Raw genomic sequence first — 17,411 nt, forward strand, 5'->3', positions numbered from 1 at the left:
TTTGGCCCTGTTCTCTGTAATATCCAGATACAGAGAGTCACGAATCATGCTCACTGCATTGTGACTGCAGCTCACCCCAAAAGAATCACAGAAAACAGACAAAATCATTAAGCACAGATAACTGTCTCCTAAAGAAGAAAGTTTGCATGTTTAACTGGTTAATCCTATAATCAAAATGTATATCCTTGCTGTTTCAACAATGGCAGGAGAAATACAAAAGAAGTGATGCAACATGTAATACTGACTGTCTGTGTTTAGTCTTTAAACTGTGCTGCCAGCAAACAAATAAATGAAATCGATTTAGGAAGAAAATAACAAAAACAAAACAGTGTGCATGCAAGAGATGAACCACATGATCATTATCAATTTTCTACTTCAGTTTCATGTCATTAAAAAAATCTTAATGTTGTGACAAACAGTTGTAATTAGGTTCTTCTTCAAAAATCGGGCTCTGTATAAGAAAGATGGTCGATGTACAACAAGATAACTTTGGTTTAAGGTGACAAATTTTGTGGGGTTTTACAGCTTTGTGTGAGACTGCAACCACATCTTTAGTGAGATTAAAGAAAAGTCATTTAATTTAGTGTATCTCATAACATTTTACTCTACTACATAAACGCTACAATATAAAATTGGGAATTTCACCGATAATAACTAAAAGAAAATCATCATAACAAATTAAAACTTTATTTCAGATCTTCTGTTTAATGTGTTTCACTAAACAATCTACCAGTAAAGTGAAACTTTTGCAGGGAAAAGTATTAAATAGGAGTTTTACAGTGAAAAAACATATTCTCCATCATACGGGTTTAATTTAATCAGAATTCATGGACAACATAAGCAAACTACCCAGAACCGTCCTCTGATCCTGAGTCAAATGCTGCTGAATCCTTATTGGTGCACAAGAGTATTTGCCCTTTGCAAAAGTGAGACTCGCCCACTTCAAACCAATGTATAAAGACCGCAGACAAAACTGCAAAAACAAATATCTCTCATGTGAAATTACCACAGGGCGTAAGATTAGCACAATATATTTTGTTCGGGTACTGCAGGACTCCTTTCCTCAGACTCTGAGACAGTAAAAAGCATTCCTCACTCATAAACTTGCATGTGCACATTCGTCCTTCGACAAGAAGAATGACTCATACTAAAAATGCACTAAGACTCATATTTTGGAGACTGAGATGACCTTTTAGTGAATCGTATCAGATAAACAAAACTTCAATAGGCAAAACAATGTGTAATAGTATTAAGAATAGAGAAAAAAGGGCAAAACCAGACATATGGCAGACAGCTGTGCATTGTACATTAATAAATTATTCTGTTCAATAGACCAATCAGGGGTTTCATACATTTGTTTTGATATTAGAAAAGTTGGAAACTGAGAGAAAATATACATTACAGTTTCCTTTAAAAAAAAACTGTTGAGAGCACAACTAGATCTTGTGTGGAAAACTTGGAAAAAAATGATTTATGTGCCAAGTGTGTGAGAATTGTCTATCTTTCATAACTTCATTGACTACAGGCCAGTACGTTACACAAGCATTGTTATTGGGTTATGACAAAAGGACCCCACCTCAATATCGGGTGCTTCCCAGCGTTCCTCACTTTAAATTAGACTTTGCCCTCATGTGAACCTTGCTGCACGTCCACTGCGAGTGGACAACAGACGTCATACGTTGTTGACATACTAGCTATAAAACAATCCTCTGGGGCCTACCGAGTCTAATGACTTTAGCATGTGCTGCAGTTTTTTTTTTGTTATGGCATTACGCCGATTTCTTATTGTTTGTATAGTAGCAGTGGTGTGAAATCATTACATCCACAAAGCTGCACAGGATGCAACAGGTGACCCATCATCAGATGTTTGCATTGTCAAGAGGCTGCTGTGCATTTCTTTTTGCCAGATCTTCAAGGAGGAAATTCTGTACAGTGAGCGGGGGGTGGGGGGAGGCGAGGACAAAGAAATGAGAAGTCACATGTGTAAAATAAACTTGTTGCATAGTGCAAATTATTTTAACGCTCACTTCCTTTTCTCTCTCAGGTTGCCTCTAACAGCCTGTGGACTAATTTCTATGGAAAGAAGTAGTAGAAGATCATCAGCAGAAATCCAATCCAGTCTGACGTGTATGGTCGCTCCACAGCGCCTTGATGAAATGCCTCTGTTTTGCTCTCCTGCAGTGCCAAACATGCAAAATACTAACTTGGAAATGTGACCCACTTATTGCTGAAAAGAAAAACCATCTCCCAGCAACACTGACCACTAATGTGGGTTCTGATTTTTTGCTCGCCACACACATGATCAAGGATGCAAGCCAAGGTTTGCTAGTGAGCTGTAATGTGAGGTGACTAGCACATGTTATCTAACAGAAGAAAGCCAGTTTTAAGCATATACAGCATATACAGCATATACAGCATGCTCAGCATGATGTCACCCATGTTAGTGGCAATAGTGAAATCCCAATAAGAAGCCTTGAAATGAGATGAGTTCTGACTCAAAAAATGTTCATAATTTGCCAAATGGTCTTAATGCTCTATTCAGTATGACTAGCAACTAGAGTGTTTGCTGAGTTCAGAGAGCAAGCATTTTCAAATATTTTCAAAGGTTTCTCATGTGATGTCATGCGCACATTATTGAGATTTTTCCATGATAATGGACATGATATAGCCACTGGTTGCCAGGAAAAAAGTAACTTCCCAGTGAATCCCAACAGTGGTTCACTGCATTCGCTGGGCGAAATCAATTGCAAAGTAGCTCCTGGACCAAAAACCTCCTTGGCTTTGAGTGATAGCAAATTTACACTCTTTCCTGTAGTTTTTCATGTTTGTCTGCTAACACTCACTAAGTAATAGCTGATTGGTAGTAAAACCGGAAATGGAGAACCAATACAGTCACAAGGAGGTTTATGCTTGTGATAGTTGGGTCACTAGGGAAAGATATGGGTCACTGACCATCTTTAGGCCAGTGCCAACAGCTGCCATCAGCTTCCAGCAACCACTTGCAACTGGCGAGGTAGTTCTTGTTTTTTCCTCATTGCATCCTGCCAAATGACCATTGACCAGCTTTGATTCTACACTGTCATTATATTTGTCATGCCCAAAATGGCTGACATGTTTATGTCAAATGGTTGGCGCTCACATGTCTGCAAAAGCTCTATATAAACAAAAGGTTTTCTGCAGCCACAGGGCTCACCCCCTGGTGGCCACTGAAAACACTGCAGGTTTAAGGGACTTTAGTGTTGGCTTCAGTTTTCAGAAATAGTAGGTTTGTGCTTCGTTTATACTGTGCATGACTTTTTCCAGTAAATCATATTCGGCCAAATGGCAGAAGAAACAAAAGTTAGTATTGTCAGTGCATTCAAACAACTCTGTGACACTTTTCTTCTGGCTAATTAAAAGTAAAAGTAGTTTGCCTTTTAGTTTAGACAAGTGGCTAGCGTAGAAAATTACTAGTAAATAAGGACTAAATAAAACAAATGTTATTTATATTGAGACTGTTACAAAAAAACATTTTAACGGTTCATATATCATGTAAGCTTGCCGTCTACAAGCAATACAAAGGTGGTGTTGTGAGCCAGATAGCTAAATAAAAAGCCAGTTAGCTGCACAGCATGTAGGCAAGCTAATGCTGACAGTTTTGTCACCAGATTGACTTTGTTGTCATTACAGTCTACTTTCATATAGGTATTCGATGGTTTCTTAGTTGCTGGAAAACATACCTTTTTGGAAATGCAGGTAACAAATCTGTCATTAACCCCTGATGACTTTTTTTTGGTCTATATGTTGACTTTAGTTCTTGAACAGCAAACTAGACAAAATCTGTCATCTAAACTAAAAGACCCACTTTATTGCTTTTGAATCACAGCGTTCATCTGATTGCTCAAAATATTGACATTTTAAATGTTTGAAATTCATTAATGAGTTATTGTAGAAATATTAGTAAAATATTAGCAAAAATGACGATAAAACACACAGCTGCTGAGTAGATTATCAACACTGGCGATGCTGAAAATTTCAAGAGAAGTAAGATATACCACACATCAGGACAAACAGATGTTGGCAATCAGAATTCTGGAGTGCACCTTTATTCATATACAGGCTTATAATATTATAAGTAATATATTTTTTTATGAAGTATTGCCTCATTTATTGCTAGTTTACAACATCTCTTTTCTTTTATCGCGACACTGTTTCAGTTGGGTGATATACAGAATTCAGTTTTTGGCTTCACACTAAGTAAACACTCCAGGAAGCATCATTGTTTGCCACTTCTCATTTCGAGGATGAAAATGGTCCTTTCAGATCATCTGTCAAACATCACTGTCTTTGATAAAAACCTCATAGTGTTCACATGGTCAGAAACTGGTCAAAACCCTCCAAAAACACGGTCACATTATCATTAAAGAACCTCTTTTCTCTTACAGCTTGACCAGCCCACTTCAAGCTGACCCTGCTCCATCTAGTAATTACAGTTAATGCAGAGAGCTTCTGAAGTGCATTACACTGACAATACAAACTGAGACAACCAGGGTTGCTTTTTAAGTGATCAATAAAAATTAAGAGTCATTGATTTTGTGGAAACCTTTACTTTTGTTCTGTTTGTTCCCCTCTCTGAAGGTGTTTGGAGTAAAATCTTTTATATATATATATATATATATATATATATATATATATATATATATATACACACACATAGACAAAGGGATATATTTTTGACGTCGATGCTGTGAAATCTCTAGGGAACACATTACTTCAAGCACAGAAAGAAAGATAAAAAGCATTTCAAACATTTAAAAGTATATTTTGTTATGAACATACATAAAGAGTACAAGTACCCAAATGGTAGTTAAACATCTGTCAACAAAACTTTCTTTCTACAGAAACTCAATTTTATATTGCCATGTATCAGGGGAGCTATTCGTAAACCACATTTACTTATCAGCTTAGCCAATCAAACATGAATGTTTACATCATCATATTCACACAACAGCCAAGGCGTTAATCGTCCTCCATGACCTCAGGGAACCCTGAAGTGAACGTGGCAGTCGTAACATGTTGCCATTTTAACATATTTAGAAACAACATAAAACATCATATAAATGACTGCAGTTAAACAATAAAGCCTCTTAAGTATCCCTGTGGAGATGCAAGCAGAATGAGGTGTGTGATCGGTGCTGGTTGTCTGTTTGTCAGTAAGATTACGTAAAAACGACCAAGCTAAATTTCATGAAACTTACAGAAGAGGTGGAGCATAGCCAAAGGAAGAAACCATAAAATGTTGGCACTGCTTCAGTTCACTTTCTTTAAAGTGGACTTGGTAGAGGATGTGCTCTGCACGTCCCTTCATTGTTCAAATGTGTAAGTAAGCATAAGAATAGGTATCTGACTACCGATGCTTTTCAATCTTTTCCACAACGAGTACAGTACTGCAGAGTCCCTTAAATTCAAGTGTTTTTGTCTGTCATTCAGTTTGATTAAATTACCTCAGAGTTGCTGAGATTCAATCAAACTTTAATATTGTCTCTAAACTACTGCCAATTGGGCCAGTAACATTATATTTAATTTCCTGTGGTATTTCTCAGCCTAAAAATGTCAGTGCAGGTGACAAACATGGCAGCAGATCAACAGAAACCATCAGTCAGGGATAAAAAAAAGTCAAGAAAGAGCTGCCTCTCTAGTTTACTAAGTAGCACTGTGATGCTGGGAAACATGTCATCAGTACTAAGTTTAAGTGTTGGAAGTAAAACTGTTATTCTAAGCAATGAGGGGCTTTCTCAGCACCAAATCATGGGTTCACTGCAAGGCGCTGTAAAAATACTGTGTAGATTATTGGATCATTTTCTATCGTTGGTATCGGTGGAGGAGAAGCATCACAAAACCCCTTCTTTGGAGGAGACCAGTGCCAAATGCTTGAGGTGAACAAAGTTATATCAGCATGTTTCTTTTCTGACAGGCAATAGAAAGGTGTCCAAGAAAGAGCTGGAGAATTACTATCCTGCAGGGTATGAGTGAAACTTTGTGGTGGGACTGTTTAAGTCTGGGGGTATTTTCTCAGTGCTTTGCTTAGACATTTTTACAAAGTCTCCTTCATCACGATCAAGTGGTCTATTCTATGATGACATCCTCCGCCTTCTGCTTTGCATTACTGCAAAACATGATTCATATTAGTGCAAATATAAGATACCCCCAAAACAGTTTTAATACAACTTGAAGAGTAGTTGTTAACCTCACTGAACTATTTCTGGAGGAAATCATGTTTGTTAGAATATCCCCAAAATGTATGGCGTCACTTAAGTCTGTCATTAAGCAGAAGGACTTCATCTTTTCACTGAAACTTTTTAACTCACATAATAATAATACTTTTGTACCCCAACTGTATATTTTTATGAACAGTATTCACTTATTTGCTAAAGCGCTGAACATGCACTCTCTAAAAGTATGAATAGAAATCTTCTGGGGCTAATTATATGCTTTAAACTCTAAATAGACCTTAAATTTCTGTAGAGCAGCATTTCCTATATCCTATAGGATCACAAATAGATTTTTTTTCCCATTCTGATAATGCAAAAAAAAGTATACCACTTAAACCATTTTAGAAAAATTAAGAGAATTTCTACATGACTAATTATTACCACTGCAGACGTCATTAAACTCCTTACGTTGCAATCAACTCTTATACATGGAAGTGTGAAATCACTTCCATGTATAAGAGCTGATTGATGAAGTGGCCTCAAAGCTGTGACCTTTATATCCAAACGAAGAAATTCAGTTAATTAGCCGGTATTCGCTGTTTTTTTTTTTCTTTTTTTCTTGAATTAATGCGCTAAATCTACATTTTCCTGTGAGAAAGGAGGTCTGCTGGTCCAGCGTGCAGCATCACATCCTGTCTGACTAAACTGGGTGTAAACTCCGAGTCGAGGCGGGGAGGAACGGCAGAACTGTGAGACTGTATGGGAGGGTCACTAGAGCCACTGGTTTGTCCTGCAGAGTGAATGAAGTTGGATTATTATTATTATTATTTTGTGTTGAATGCAGAAAAACAGAAGGAAACCCTTGGGAGAACAAAAGAAACATGGTCCCCGGAATTATTTGGATATTTTACCTGTGATGTTTTGGAAAAACTTTCATCGGACGATGTTTTCTCTGCTTTTGGGAGGTTTTCTATGTATGAAGTATATGTTTTTATGTTCCCATAGGCCCTCTCGCCTCATTTTACTGCCTCCAATATTTATACCGTAGCTGGTAATTAACATAATCTTGCATTCGTGTTAATTTCGAGGAATGAAGGACAACACGAAGTCCGGATTGCCACCCAAACGCAGATTTTTTGGCAGTTTATGAATGCAGCTGTAATCACGCAGGGGAGCCTCAAGTACTTAAATGGGTCCATCATGAGAAAGAGACAATCAAGCTCCTTTATGTCTCAAGATCAGCTGCAGTTTCGGCACATTGTCTGTTATGAATAGACCGATCTCCAATTGAGCCTCTTCACTTTGAGATTTTTCGATTTTCGATTATACGGCTATTGAAATTAGGATGTGCCGCTTTTTTCTCTCTCTTAGCTTGGTGGCTTGGTTGCCTTTTTTTTGATTGACAGATGAAATTGACACTCGGGTTGCCTCTTATCAAGCGAAGCATTTCAATCTACCGCTAATTGCAGATATAGTGCCATCCTTTCTTTTCACTGCGTTTGATTGCATGGGAATACAGCCTCCTATCGTGCACAAGAGGAATGATCGATCATATATAGTTTTTCCCCTCCTAATTGCATCAAAATTTCTTTTGTTGCCAGGGTTTAAATGCAGGAGAAACTGTTATTCCTTGTTTTGGACCGGATATAGTGTGGGTTGGGGCAGAGATGCGTAATGCGCAGAGCAAGCTCCATCTCTTCTCCAAATAGGCAGCCTTCAAGATCCGAAAATGGTGAGTCACAAACATCTGGACGAGTTTGGTTTTCAACCTTTTCATTTCTTTGTCTTTCATTCACTCTCCACATTTTATTTATTTATTTTCGTAACGGGATAGAGTTAATTTGGGGGAAGCGCAGGTTTAATCGGGAGGAGATGAAGCGTAAAGACGCCAAAACTCAGTTTATTCACTTTCCTTTTGCGGTTGGAGTTCACACATTGCAACGGTTCTGGGCTGAGATACAGATTCATGTAATTTTATGAAACTTGAAATTGCATGTTGTATACAACATATACGGGTAAATTATTAGTAAATATACACAGAAATAGTTAGCACTCACTAGCTACCAGATCGAGTTTTTTTTTTTTTTGTTTTTGTTTTTTTATATCAATGTTTTTTCCTGGACTGGATCTTCATGTTGGCACCACGTCTCTGGTTAGGATTTACATATTTCACTGACGTTTTATTTTATTTTTAAATCTACAAGATGCAATGAAATTGTATTTGCTATAAAAGTGATTTATTTTATTTTATTTTAATTTATTTTATTTTATTTTGTTGTCTGCGCAGTCTAAATCGGAGGTGAAGAAGGAGTCTGGGGAGTCCAGCCCGTCGGAGGCCGCCTGCCTCTGCCCTCCTCCGGCGGCAAAGAACCAGTGCGCGAGCTGCGGCATGGAGATCCAAGACCGCTACCTGCTGAAGGTGCGAAATTAACCCATAATAAATCCTACAGTGAGAAGTAAGATTTGTTTTGTTTTTGTTTTCTTTATTTAAAGCGTAAGCTTCTCTTCACATCCCTGTCTTCAGGAAATCACTGATAATGACAGAAATGATCATCCTGCAAACGTTTCCTGAGGTTGCTGTCCATTTTTCTTCATGTCTGCTTTCTTTTCGAAAAAAATCCCAGTTAGTGTAGAATTCCACAGAAGACTGTACAGAACTGGTCAAATGCTTTTAGTTTTAGTTTTTTCTAACGCTGTTTAATTTCTAGTTGAGCATCTCGATTAAGAGAGCTATCGGAGTGTGATATGTCAGTGTGTGTGTGTGTGTGTGTGTGTGTGTGTGTGTGTGTGTGTGTGTGTGTGTGTGTGTGTGTGTGTGTTTGAATCTACTCAGGTCAACAACCTGAACTGGCACCTGGGCTGTCTGGAGTGTTCAGTGTGCAGAGCGTCTCTGCGCCAACACAGCAGCTGCTACGTTAAAAACAAAGAAATCTACTGCAAGCTCGATTATTTCAGGTAAGAGCTCTGATGTTTTACAACGACTGTAGTTTTCCAAAGCTGCCTGTAAGAGTCTTATAAGATTTACTTAACATTTTAATATTTTTCTTAATATTTTCTTACTATTTTTTCTTAGAGCTTTTTCGACCGTTAAAAAAAATAAAAACTCCGATATGTAATTTGATAACAGTCACAGCACTGAAATGTGTTTATTTTTCTATAAGGCCCGAACTGAAACTTATTAATCATCAGTTATCGTTTATATGGGATTTATATTAAATTTGGCAATTATTGAAGAATGATGTATGATAATAAAATAACATTTAGTGAAGTGTAGGTCGCTTTTTTGCCTGGTCGATGAAAATCATTCAGAAAAATTAATACGACGATTTAACTGAGAATATCCAAAAACGTGTATTATTAATGAACAACACGGGGCAATATTTCCTCTTTACGGAAAAGAATACACAAATGAAAAATGTGTATTTCACTAAAAGCATAATGCTGATACAGATTATTTATCTTGCCATTTTTAACAGTACCCGCCTGTCTTATCATATCAATAGAAATCTACACAGCCAGACTCGTTGGGCATCTACATATCTTCAATTATTTGGGGAAAAAATACAAAAAATAATCTTTTAAAATGCTCAAAGGGTGGAAAGTTTTCCCTAAATGTTTTACATTTAATCCTTCATTTAATAGAGTAGAAAAAACTTCCCATAAAACATTATTGTGCTTATGTGATAAATTATTGCACCTAAATTAAATTAAGTTCTAGCTGTTTTTACAGCTCATTGATCTTTGCTCTCCAAGTTGATCTTTTGGTCTCACTATGATTTGGCTTCAAAGTCATAATTGGAAAAAAAAAAAAAAAAAAAACAGAATAAATCACCAGTAAAACAATGTTTTTAAAATAACTTCTTGTGTTTCTATCTGCTTACTCTCATAAAACCTAATGACCAAAAGCCTCCAGAGGAAAGAGCTTGATTACCAGCCGGCTGCCCTAAATGTCCCTTTCCATTTCAGTTAGTTTTGGCCTTTTGACTATTTGAAAATTTGATAGAAAACTGGAGAAATGTGCAAAATCAACAGTTTTACTGACTGATTTTGTGGTTCTTTCTAATGGAAGCAGTGGCTATTACTTTAATTTGAACTTCTTTTTATTGACTTTTTTAAAAATTCAATCATCTTGAGATGTAGCAGTCCATTGCCACTGCCTGCTCTCCCACATTCTCTTACCCAGCATCTCACACAAATCACTCAACGATAAAGAGGACACTTATTATCTTACACTCACTTATTCTTCAGTCCAGTTACTATAAACCGTGTGACTCACAGAAATCTCTGCGTAGGACATTTAGTTTCCAGTGGTGGGAGGAATGCCTCCACCTTTCACTTTTCACGGTTCCAGTTTTCCAAAATCTCACTGGCTTTTCTTTCTGCACCAGAAATGTTCATACACTCAGTGAGATCATGTTGAATCACTGTTTTTGTCCCAGATTGTACCTTTCAGGCTAAATGCAGACTGTATTTGGTGGAGAAGCAATTTGTATTGTGTGTGCAATGTTTAATTACCCCAAACAGAGATGTTGGATCATGCTAAGATAAGTCATGTTCAAAACCTAAAGCTTTATTGAGAGCAGATGATGCAAGATCATATCAGTAATACGACTCCTCTGCACAGATGTTACACAAAACAGTAAAACTAATTATTTCATATTTTGCTGTTCTATTTAGTCCAACAGTTTTTTTAGTCTTTCTGTGTGTTAAAAAATTTAACAAATATATAATAGTTTGGTTGGACACCAGAATATCCCTTCTTGAACTCTGTAACCTGCAGCCAGCCTTCACCTGCTCGTGCCTTTCTTCTTCACAGTAGGTTCGGCACTAAGTGCGCCCAGTGTGGCCGACAGGTGTACGCCAGTGACTGGGTGCGAAGGGCTCGGGGCAGCGTGTACCACCTGGCCTGTTTCGCCTGTTTCTCCTGCAAGAGGCAGCTGTCGACCGGGGAGGAGTTCGGCCTGGTGGAGGGCAGGGTGCTTTGCCGCAGCCACTACGACATCATGCTGGACAATCTACGCAGAGCTGCAGAGAACGGTAACCCAACCAGTGAGAGTTAATCTCACAGACACCGAAGATGAATGTCTGAGGTTGGATTACCAGCTAAAAACTCTGGGGGGAAAGTACCTGTTAGTATTTAGGCACACTAGAAATGCAGATGTTTGATGACTGATGAATGGCAAAACTTTAATCATACATGATGTCCACGTGTGCAATTCTGAGGGATTTGTTTTTTGTTAATGAAACATTTTTGTGGTTTTTGACTGTTGGTCAAACACAACAACATATAAGAAGATTTTTATTCGGTCTGCACGGCTTAATGATGGACCTTTTCTGACTTTTTGTAAACTAAACAATCTGTAATTAGAGAGAAAAATCAGTCTTACTGATAGTTAGTCATCATCGATCCGTTTGTGGAATAAGATCACACAGGTCTTTTGGAGTGTTAATGGGTCCAAACATCGTTAAGAATCGGGCTGCAAGACTGGAGAACCAACATAGCTGACATGCTGGTTCAGTGGTTCAGATTTCGAACATATTTGTCATTAATTAAATAATTTGGAGTAAACCAAGTGGGCTTTTGAGGCCCCTGTGCAGTTATGACTTCACTTGTTTTGTAACCCAGCCTTGGTTTAAGCCTAAGTAACAGAAGGAGTAGTTCAAGCTCTAAAGCTCTTCTACTTCAGTTGCTCTCAAGCTATTCAGCCCCTTTTAACAGTGATATAATGCAAATAATCAGTTGGAAGGAACGTTTTTCTTGATGTTTTTGGATTTTGGATGCACCATTTTAACTGGTGTAAAGTTTCCGAATTGCTTTTGCTTTACTTTGACTATCTAAATTCCCTCCTGTTAATTTGTTGGACTAAAATTAAGTTGCGAGGGTCTGAAAACAGAGCGAGTGTAGAGGTTAAGAGAGCCTGGAAAGAAGGAAGAGACTTTACATGAAAGACAAATAGAGGAATAATTCCTTCATTTCTCACTCTGCTGTGCTCTCAGTGATTCAAACGTATCCCATAGTGGTGTAAATACTTTGGATAGTGCGGCTGCTGGCAAGAAAACATTTTAATTATGTTACTGAGTAAATCTTCCATTTTGTGACACTGTAATAAGATTTTCTTTTCCTTTAACTCGCTTTGTGTAACTTTGCACTCTGATGACTGCATTTTAATTAGTGAATGATTACTGTGTCTATCTTAAGGCACAGGACTGACTCTGGAAGGAGCGCTACCTTCTGATCAGGACTGCCAACCAAAACCAGCCAAGAGGGCACGGACATCATTCACTGCAGAGCAGCTGCAGGTTAGCACCATTCTAATACGTGTGTGTCTACAGCACAGTGTTACTTGGCATTTCATGCCCTCTGTGTCTGGCTTTGTGTGTTTGCAGGTGATGCAGACTCAGTTTGCCCAGGACAACAACCCCGATGCTCAGACGCTGCAGAAACTGGCAGAAATGACGGGACTGAGCAGGCGAGTCATACAGGTAGGCAATGGTCAAATCTGGTGATACACTATATAGTTCAAGTTCTACTTTATATCAAACTAAAAAAAAAAGTTTTCGTGTAATATTAGCATGATAGAAAAGATCAGAAGGATGGTTTTTCTTTTTCAGGCTCCTGGAAACTGGTTAATAATCACACTTAATAACACAAAGTTGTGATTGTAACTTGATCTTTTGGGATCATAAGTTAAAGAAACTGAGGAATCAGGGTATAATATTATCTGTTTAGTATCCAGAGTTTTAAAAGGGTGATCCCATTATTCTTACATTAAAACTTCACATGCTAACAGACTCATACCTCACAATACTTTTCTTGCAATTTGCTCTGATGATGCTTTGTCTTATTATGATTTAATTTTTATCCAAACGTTTTTGATTTTAAGGGTTTCCAAAAGAAAAAGCAGACATCTTTGAGAAAGCTTTCCTTTCTTTTCACTGTTAGTGCTTTAAAAACATGACCCCTCTGGGAATGATTCCATTTCAACTCTAAGACCAATAAAACACAATTACAATTGTTGTACTTCACAGAGAAGCCAGTTTAAACACTAACACCATTAAGCTGCAGACTAAAACACTCACACATCAAACTGTTATCACCTGGCTTAGGTGAAGAAACTAATGGGGTGTGGTGAGGGGAATCTGAACCCAGGACCTGCTCGGCGTTGTTGTAGTGTTTGATCATATCCACCTGCTTTTTGCACGATCACATTATCAGTAATATTTTTTACAGGTTTGGTTTCAGAACTGCCGGGCGCGACACAAAAAGCAGCCGCCTCAGAGCAGCTTCTCTCAAAGCGCTCCGCTGTCCAGGATGCCCCCGTCGCTGCCAGAAGATATCCACTATTCACCGTTCAGCAGCCCAGACCGACCACACCTGCTGGCCCTGCATGGATACCTGGACAGTGAGTGTCAAGTCTTTAATCGTCTGCTAGTGCCATTTAATGCAGGGCCCTTTTTTCCACTGCTGGCAGGTGAACGTTCAGCTTTCAATGCTTAAATGTGACATTTTACCTCAATCTCTCTCTCTTATATCATAAACTATGCACAGGTGGAAGCCAATTTACTCAAGTCCAGCGCTTAAGTAGGAACTTGAAGCATGTAAGGAGGCTACTTCGTGCTTCCTTTAAGGAAGGAAAGTCATGAAAGATGTAATTATTTTACATGTGAAACAGATTGTGCATTAAAAATAGCAGTTTGCAGTGTTAAACCACCAGTAGTAGTTTAACAGTGATTATCATTAAATTATGTTGCATAGAGGAAGCTGTGTCATGTTATGGATCGATAATATTTGTGTCTCATTAAGTTCAGTTAACACTATTTTTAATGCAGGACTTAATTTTAACTATTACTTATTAGTGATTAGTGCAGTGATTAGTGCAGTGGATTGTTAAATGTGTCCATGTTTGATAAATAATAAGAATAAAAAGAAGAATATTTCTAGTGGTTTACGCAATCACCCACACACAAACAATTCCTGGTCTGAGACCTGGAGGAGACACAAATCACTCTGGGATCGTGCCAAATGAAATATGGGGAGCCATCCACTCTGGTGACCTCTTGTGAATAATGGCAAATTTCATGTTTGCAATATGAGTATTTACATGAGAGATAAACGGTGCTTTATTCTGGGGTGGAAGCTGAAAATTTCATAGAGTGTTGAAGCTCTAAGGGAAGCTTTAAAGTAATATGATGGAAACATTTGACTGCTAACATGGAAATTTGAAGGACTGTGAAGGAGGGATCCCCTGTCTGTTTCGTTTGTTTTTTCTCATCAGAATTTTGGTTTGATTTCTGGCAACAAAACAGAAAAATGTATTCATCAGACTTTCAGTCATTGCTGGTAAATTCCACTTGTGTTGATGGTACTTAAATGTTCACTGGAATCACTTTGTACACAAGTTTTAAACTAGCTGAGCAAAAAACAAAACAAAAACAACTTTCTGTTCAAGCACCATGAAATAATATGTGGCTTAGAATATTGTTTAAACATTTGTACTAGAAAATAAGTTAAAAGAGAAAACTGTGCTAGTTTTTTAGCATTGTAAAGTAAAGAAAGTTTTTAGCCTGCACATCTTTGTGGTCACAAAGATTACTACATAAAAAATAACAAGGAGCCTAATTTCTTTCGTGTTCAACTGATTTTTAATATGTATTACTCTATTTGTGCACTGAACTTAAAGTGAATGTTAAAAAACACTAGCTATAAATATTTGCACCCAAAACAGCTTCGCATTTTAAAACAATGACAGACTTAAATGTTTGTTTTGAGTAAAAATTAAAAAAAAATCTTTCTGATTTTGAAATTTCTTTATATTTGCATATGTAAAATAGAAAACAATAGCAATAATAAAGAAATAAAGTTTAGAAATAATAACATTTAGGAATGGTGATGTAAAAACTGGATGCCAAAACTCAAGTCTAGAAACATGTTGTTTACAAAAGTGTAGGTTGGGAGAAGAAAGCTATAAATAACTAATCACTCCTGGGAGGATTTTACAGTTTAAACATCCACCCACCTCATCTCCACCCAGTCCAGGTTCTTCAGACTGACCACAGGACAAATTTGCTGGTGGGTGGAAGTTATTTGTGAACAGCTTGTGCAGAACGTTGCTGGTGACAAAACCAGCAACATTCACTGTACACTATGTAGGTATTTCATAGGTACAGATTACATCCAGTGAAGTTACACTTTTATAAAAATGCTGTAATAGTACAAGGTGTGCTTTATGGGTTTTAACACCCTATATGGGAATATTTTGTGATTTTGAAGTATTCACATTCACTCTGAGCCTTCTTCTCTGTGGTTTATCTCATTATTTTGATGCTTTAAGTATTTATGTCAGTCATCAGTAGCATATTTCTTCATTATAATAACGTGGTCCTGTTGCTTGCCAAGCTCATGTTGTTTCTCTTTCTTTGTGCAGCTCATCCCTTCTCTGTCCTCGCTGCTCCGGGCCACTTGACCCACCCGTCCATCTCTTTACCACAGCTTCCCATCAGCCGCTGACTTGCTGTGTCTACTTTTCCACCGTCGACACGCTGATGATGTTGTGGAGGGAAAAAAATCCTTTGGGACGCCCTGTCAGCAATTTGCTCCGTTTGGAAGTCAAGTCCTCGGGTGACGGCAGGACCGCGTTTTTTAATCAGTCGGGTTTCTCATTGTGAGACTGCTGAGTAAACTGTGGTGAAGCCTTCAGGCTAACACAGGAGTAACTTTTTAATTTTGTCTTGTTTTTTTTTTTTATATAATGCAGAAGACCACTTTTATTTTATTTTCCTTTTTTTTCCACGGGACATGAAACATTGCATCAAGTTGGAAATGGTTTTCACTTTCAAACAAGATATTTTAATTGCTCCAACATGAGCTTAAAGAAAAGAAGAAAAGAGGAGTGGTTGTAGCAGTGTTACAGTAAAACCTCAGCATTTTTCTTTTTTACATTTTGTACTGGTGATGAGCACATTTGCAGCTTTATTGTTGTTTGTTGTTGTATTGTTGTCAGAAAATGGAAACTCTTATTTATTCAGAGCAAAACTTCACTTTTAAAAACGCACTTTTGAATGTGTCTTGAAATGGAAAAATTCAGTTACTGTACATTGTAAATACGGTCATGGTTTAATAAAATGTATCAGATCCCTTATGAAGGTTTTAGTGTTTGAATAATAGACAATCAGGCTGACTTGAAGAGCAAGGAGTAAAGTGTTTATACGTGTGTGTGTGTGTGTGTGTGTGTGTGTGTGTGTGTGTGTGTGTGTGTGTGTGTGTGTGTGTGTGTGTGTGTGTGGTTGAAAATGCAACAGCTTCTCGAAGATGGAGTAGAAAAATGTGATATTGTATGAGGACACTATTTTTACACTCAAAACCACTAAATCTAAAGGTCACCTGTCAGAGGCTAAGTACCTAAAGTAACCTGTTATTAAGAGCAATATCCCACGACAAACCTGCACATCATCTCCAATTTACATGCTGTACTTTACAGGAATTGTGATCAATCCCACTGCGAAAACGATTATAACCGTTTTCACTCAAAGCGTGGCCATCGATTGGGCAGTTTGTCGGCTTTTATGAGCTCTTCTAGCACAGATTATCTACAGCTGTTATACTGATTGACAGCACTTAAGGCGCCGTGATTGGCAAAGAGTGAATGGGATACTTCGAGCTAAAGCATATCGTTACATGTGTATTTTTCCAAACCGGATCAATGTGGGGGCTTTTTAACAGCAAATCCAAGAGTGCAGCACCTGTGCAATTTCACATTCCTGCTAAGGAAGACCCCTGTCAGGTTCTGTAGAGTTTAGCAAACCACATAAGAGATCACATGTGTGACCATGTGACCAGTATACAGTTAAAAAGAATAGGGTGCGTATTGATTTACTCGAGATTTTTTTATTGTATTAAACCAGTTTTCTGATGTGGTTTATAGATACAGATATATTTAGGATGGCATTAGCACGTTTTCAGATAAGTAGTAAGTTTTGAAGACCTACGGAAATTGAGCTAGCTGTTTACAACCAAAGTGAAAAGCTATTTTCTGTGCATAAAGAATGATCCATTTAAAGGACAAATGCACAGTATATAACTGTTTATTTTGATTCCTAGTTTGCATTTTATCTCATGAAATGAAATAGCTATTTGCACAAAAATCCAGAAACACCGGGATCAGTGAACTGACATACTTTCCATTGACGGTAGTCTTCCTCCTGTTGCTTGTAAAAAAGAAG

The 17,411-nt window shown here is 37.7% G+C and overlaps 1 protein-coding gene across 3 annotated transcripts; it reads left to right on the forward strand.

The window, feature by feature from the left end:
- Positions 1-2,048: 2,048 nt before the first annotated feature.
- On the forward strand, positions 2,049-16,292 carry lhx6b (LIM homeobox 6b). Of its 3 annotated transcripts, none has more exons than XM_082553230.1 (9): positions 2,049-2,345; positions 7,793-7,923; positions 8,479-8,610; positions 9,025-9,146; positions 11,008-11,228; positions 12,391-12,491; positions 12,579-12,674; positions 13,423-13,594; positions 15,617-16,292. In XM_082553230.1, the coding sequence occupies exons 2-9, from the start codon at positions 7,921-7,923 to the stop codon at positions 15,697-15,699; spliced, it is 930 nt and encodes a 309-aa protein (XP_082409356.1). In that variant the 5' UTR covers positions 2,049-2,345; positions 7,793-7,920; the 3' UTR covers positions 15,700-16,292. The 3 variants fall into 3 exon arrangements, with proteins under 3 accessions (XP_082409356.1, XP_082409358.1, XP_082409357.1); XM_082553232.1 differs by having other exon boundaries at positions 2,049-2,268; XM_082553231.1 differs by lacking the exon at positions 2,049-2,345 and adding an exon at positions 6,552-7,165.
- Positions 16,293-17,411: the final 1,119 nt, after the last annotated feature.

Source organism: Aulonocara stuartgranti, assembly GCF_965226115.1.
Source record: "Aulonocara stuartgranti genome assembly, chromosome: 12".
Classification (NCBI taxonomy): domain Eukaryota; kingdom Metazoa; phylum Chordata; class Actinopteri; order Cichliformes; family Cichlidae; genus Aulonocara; species Aulonocara stuartgranti.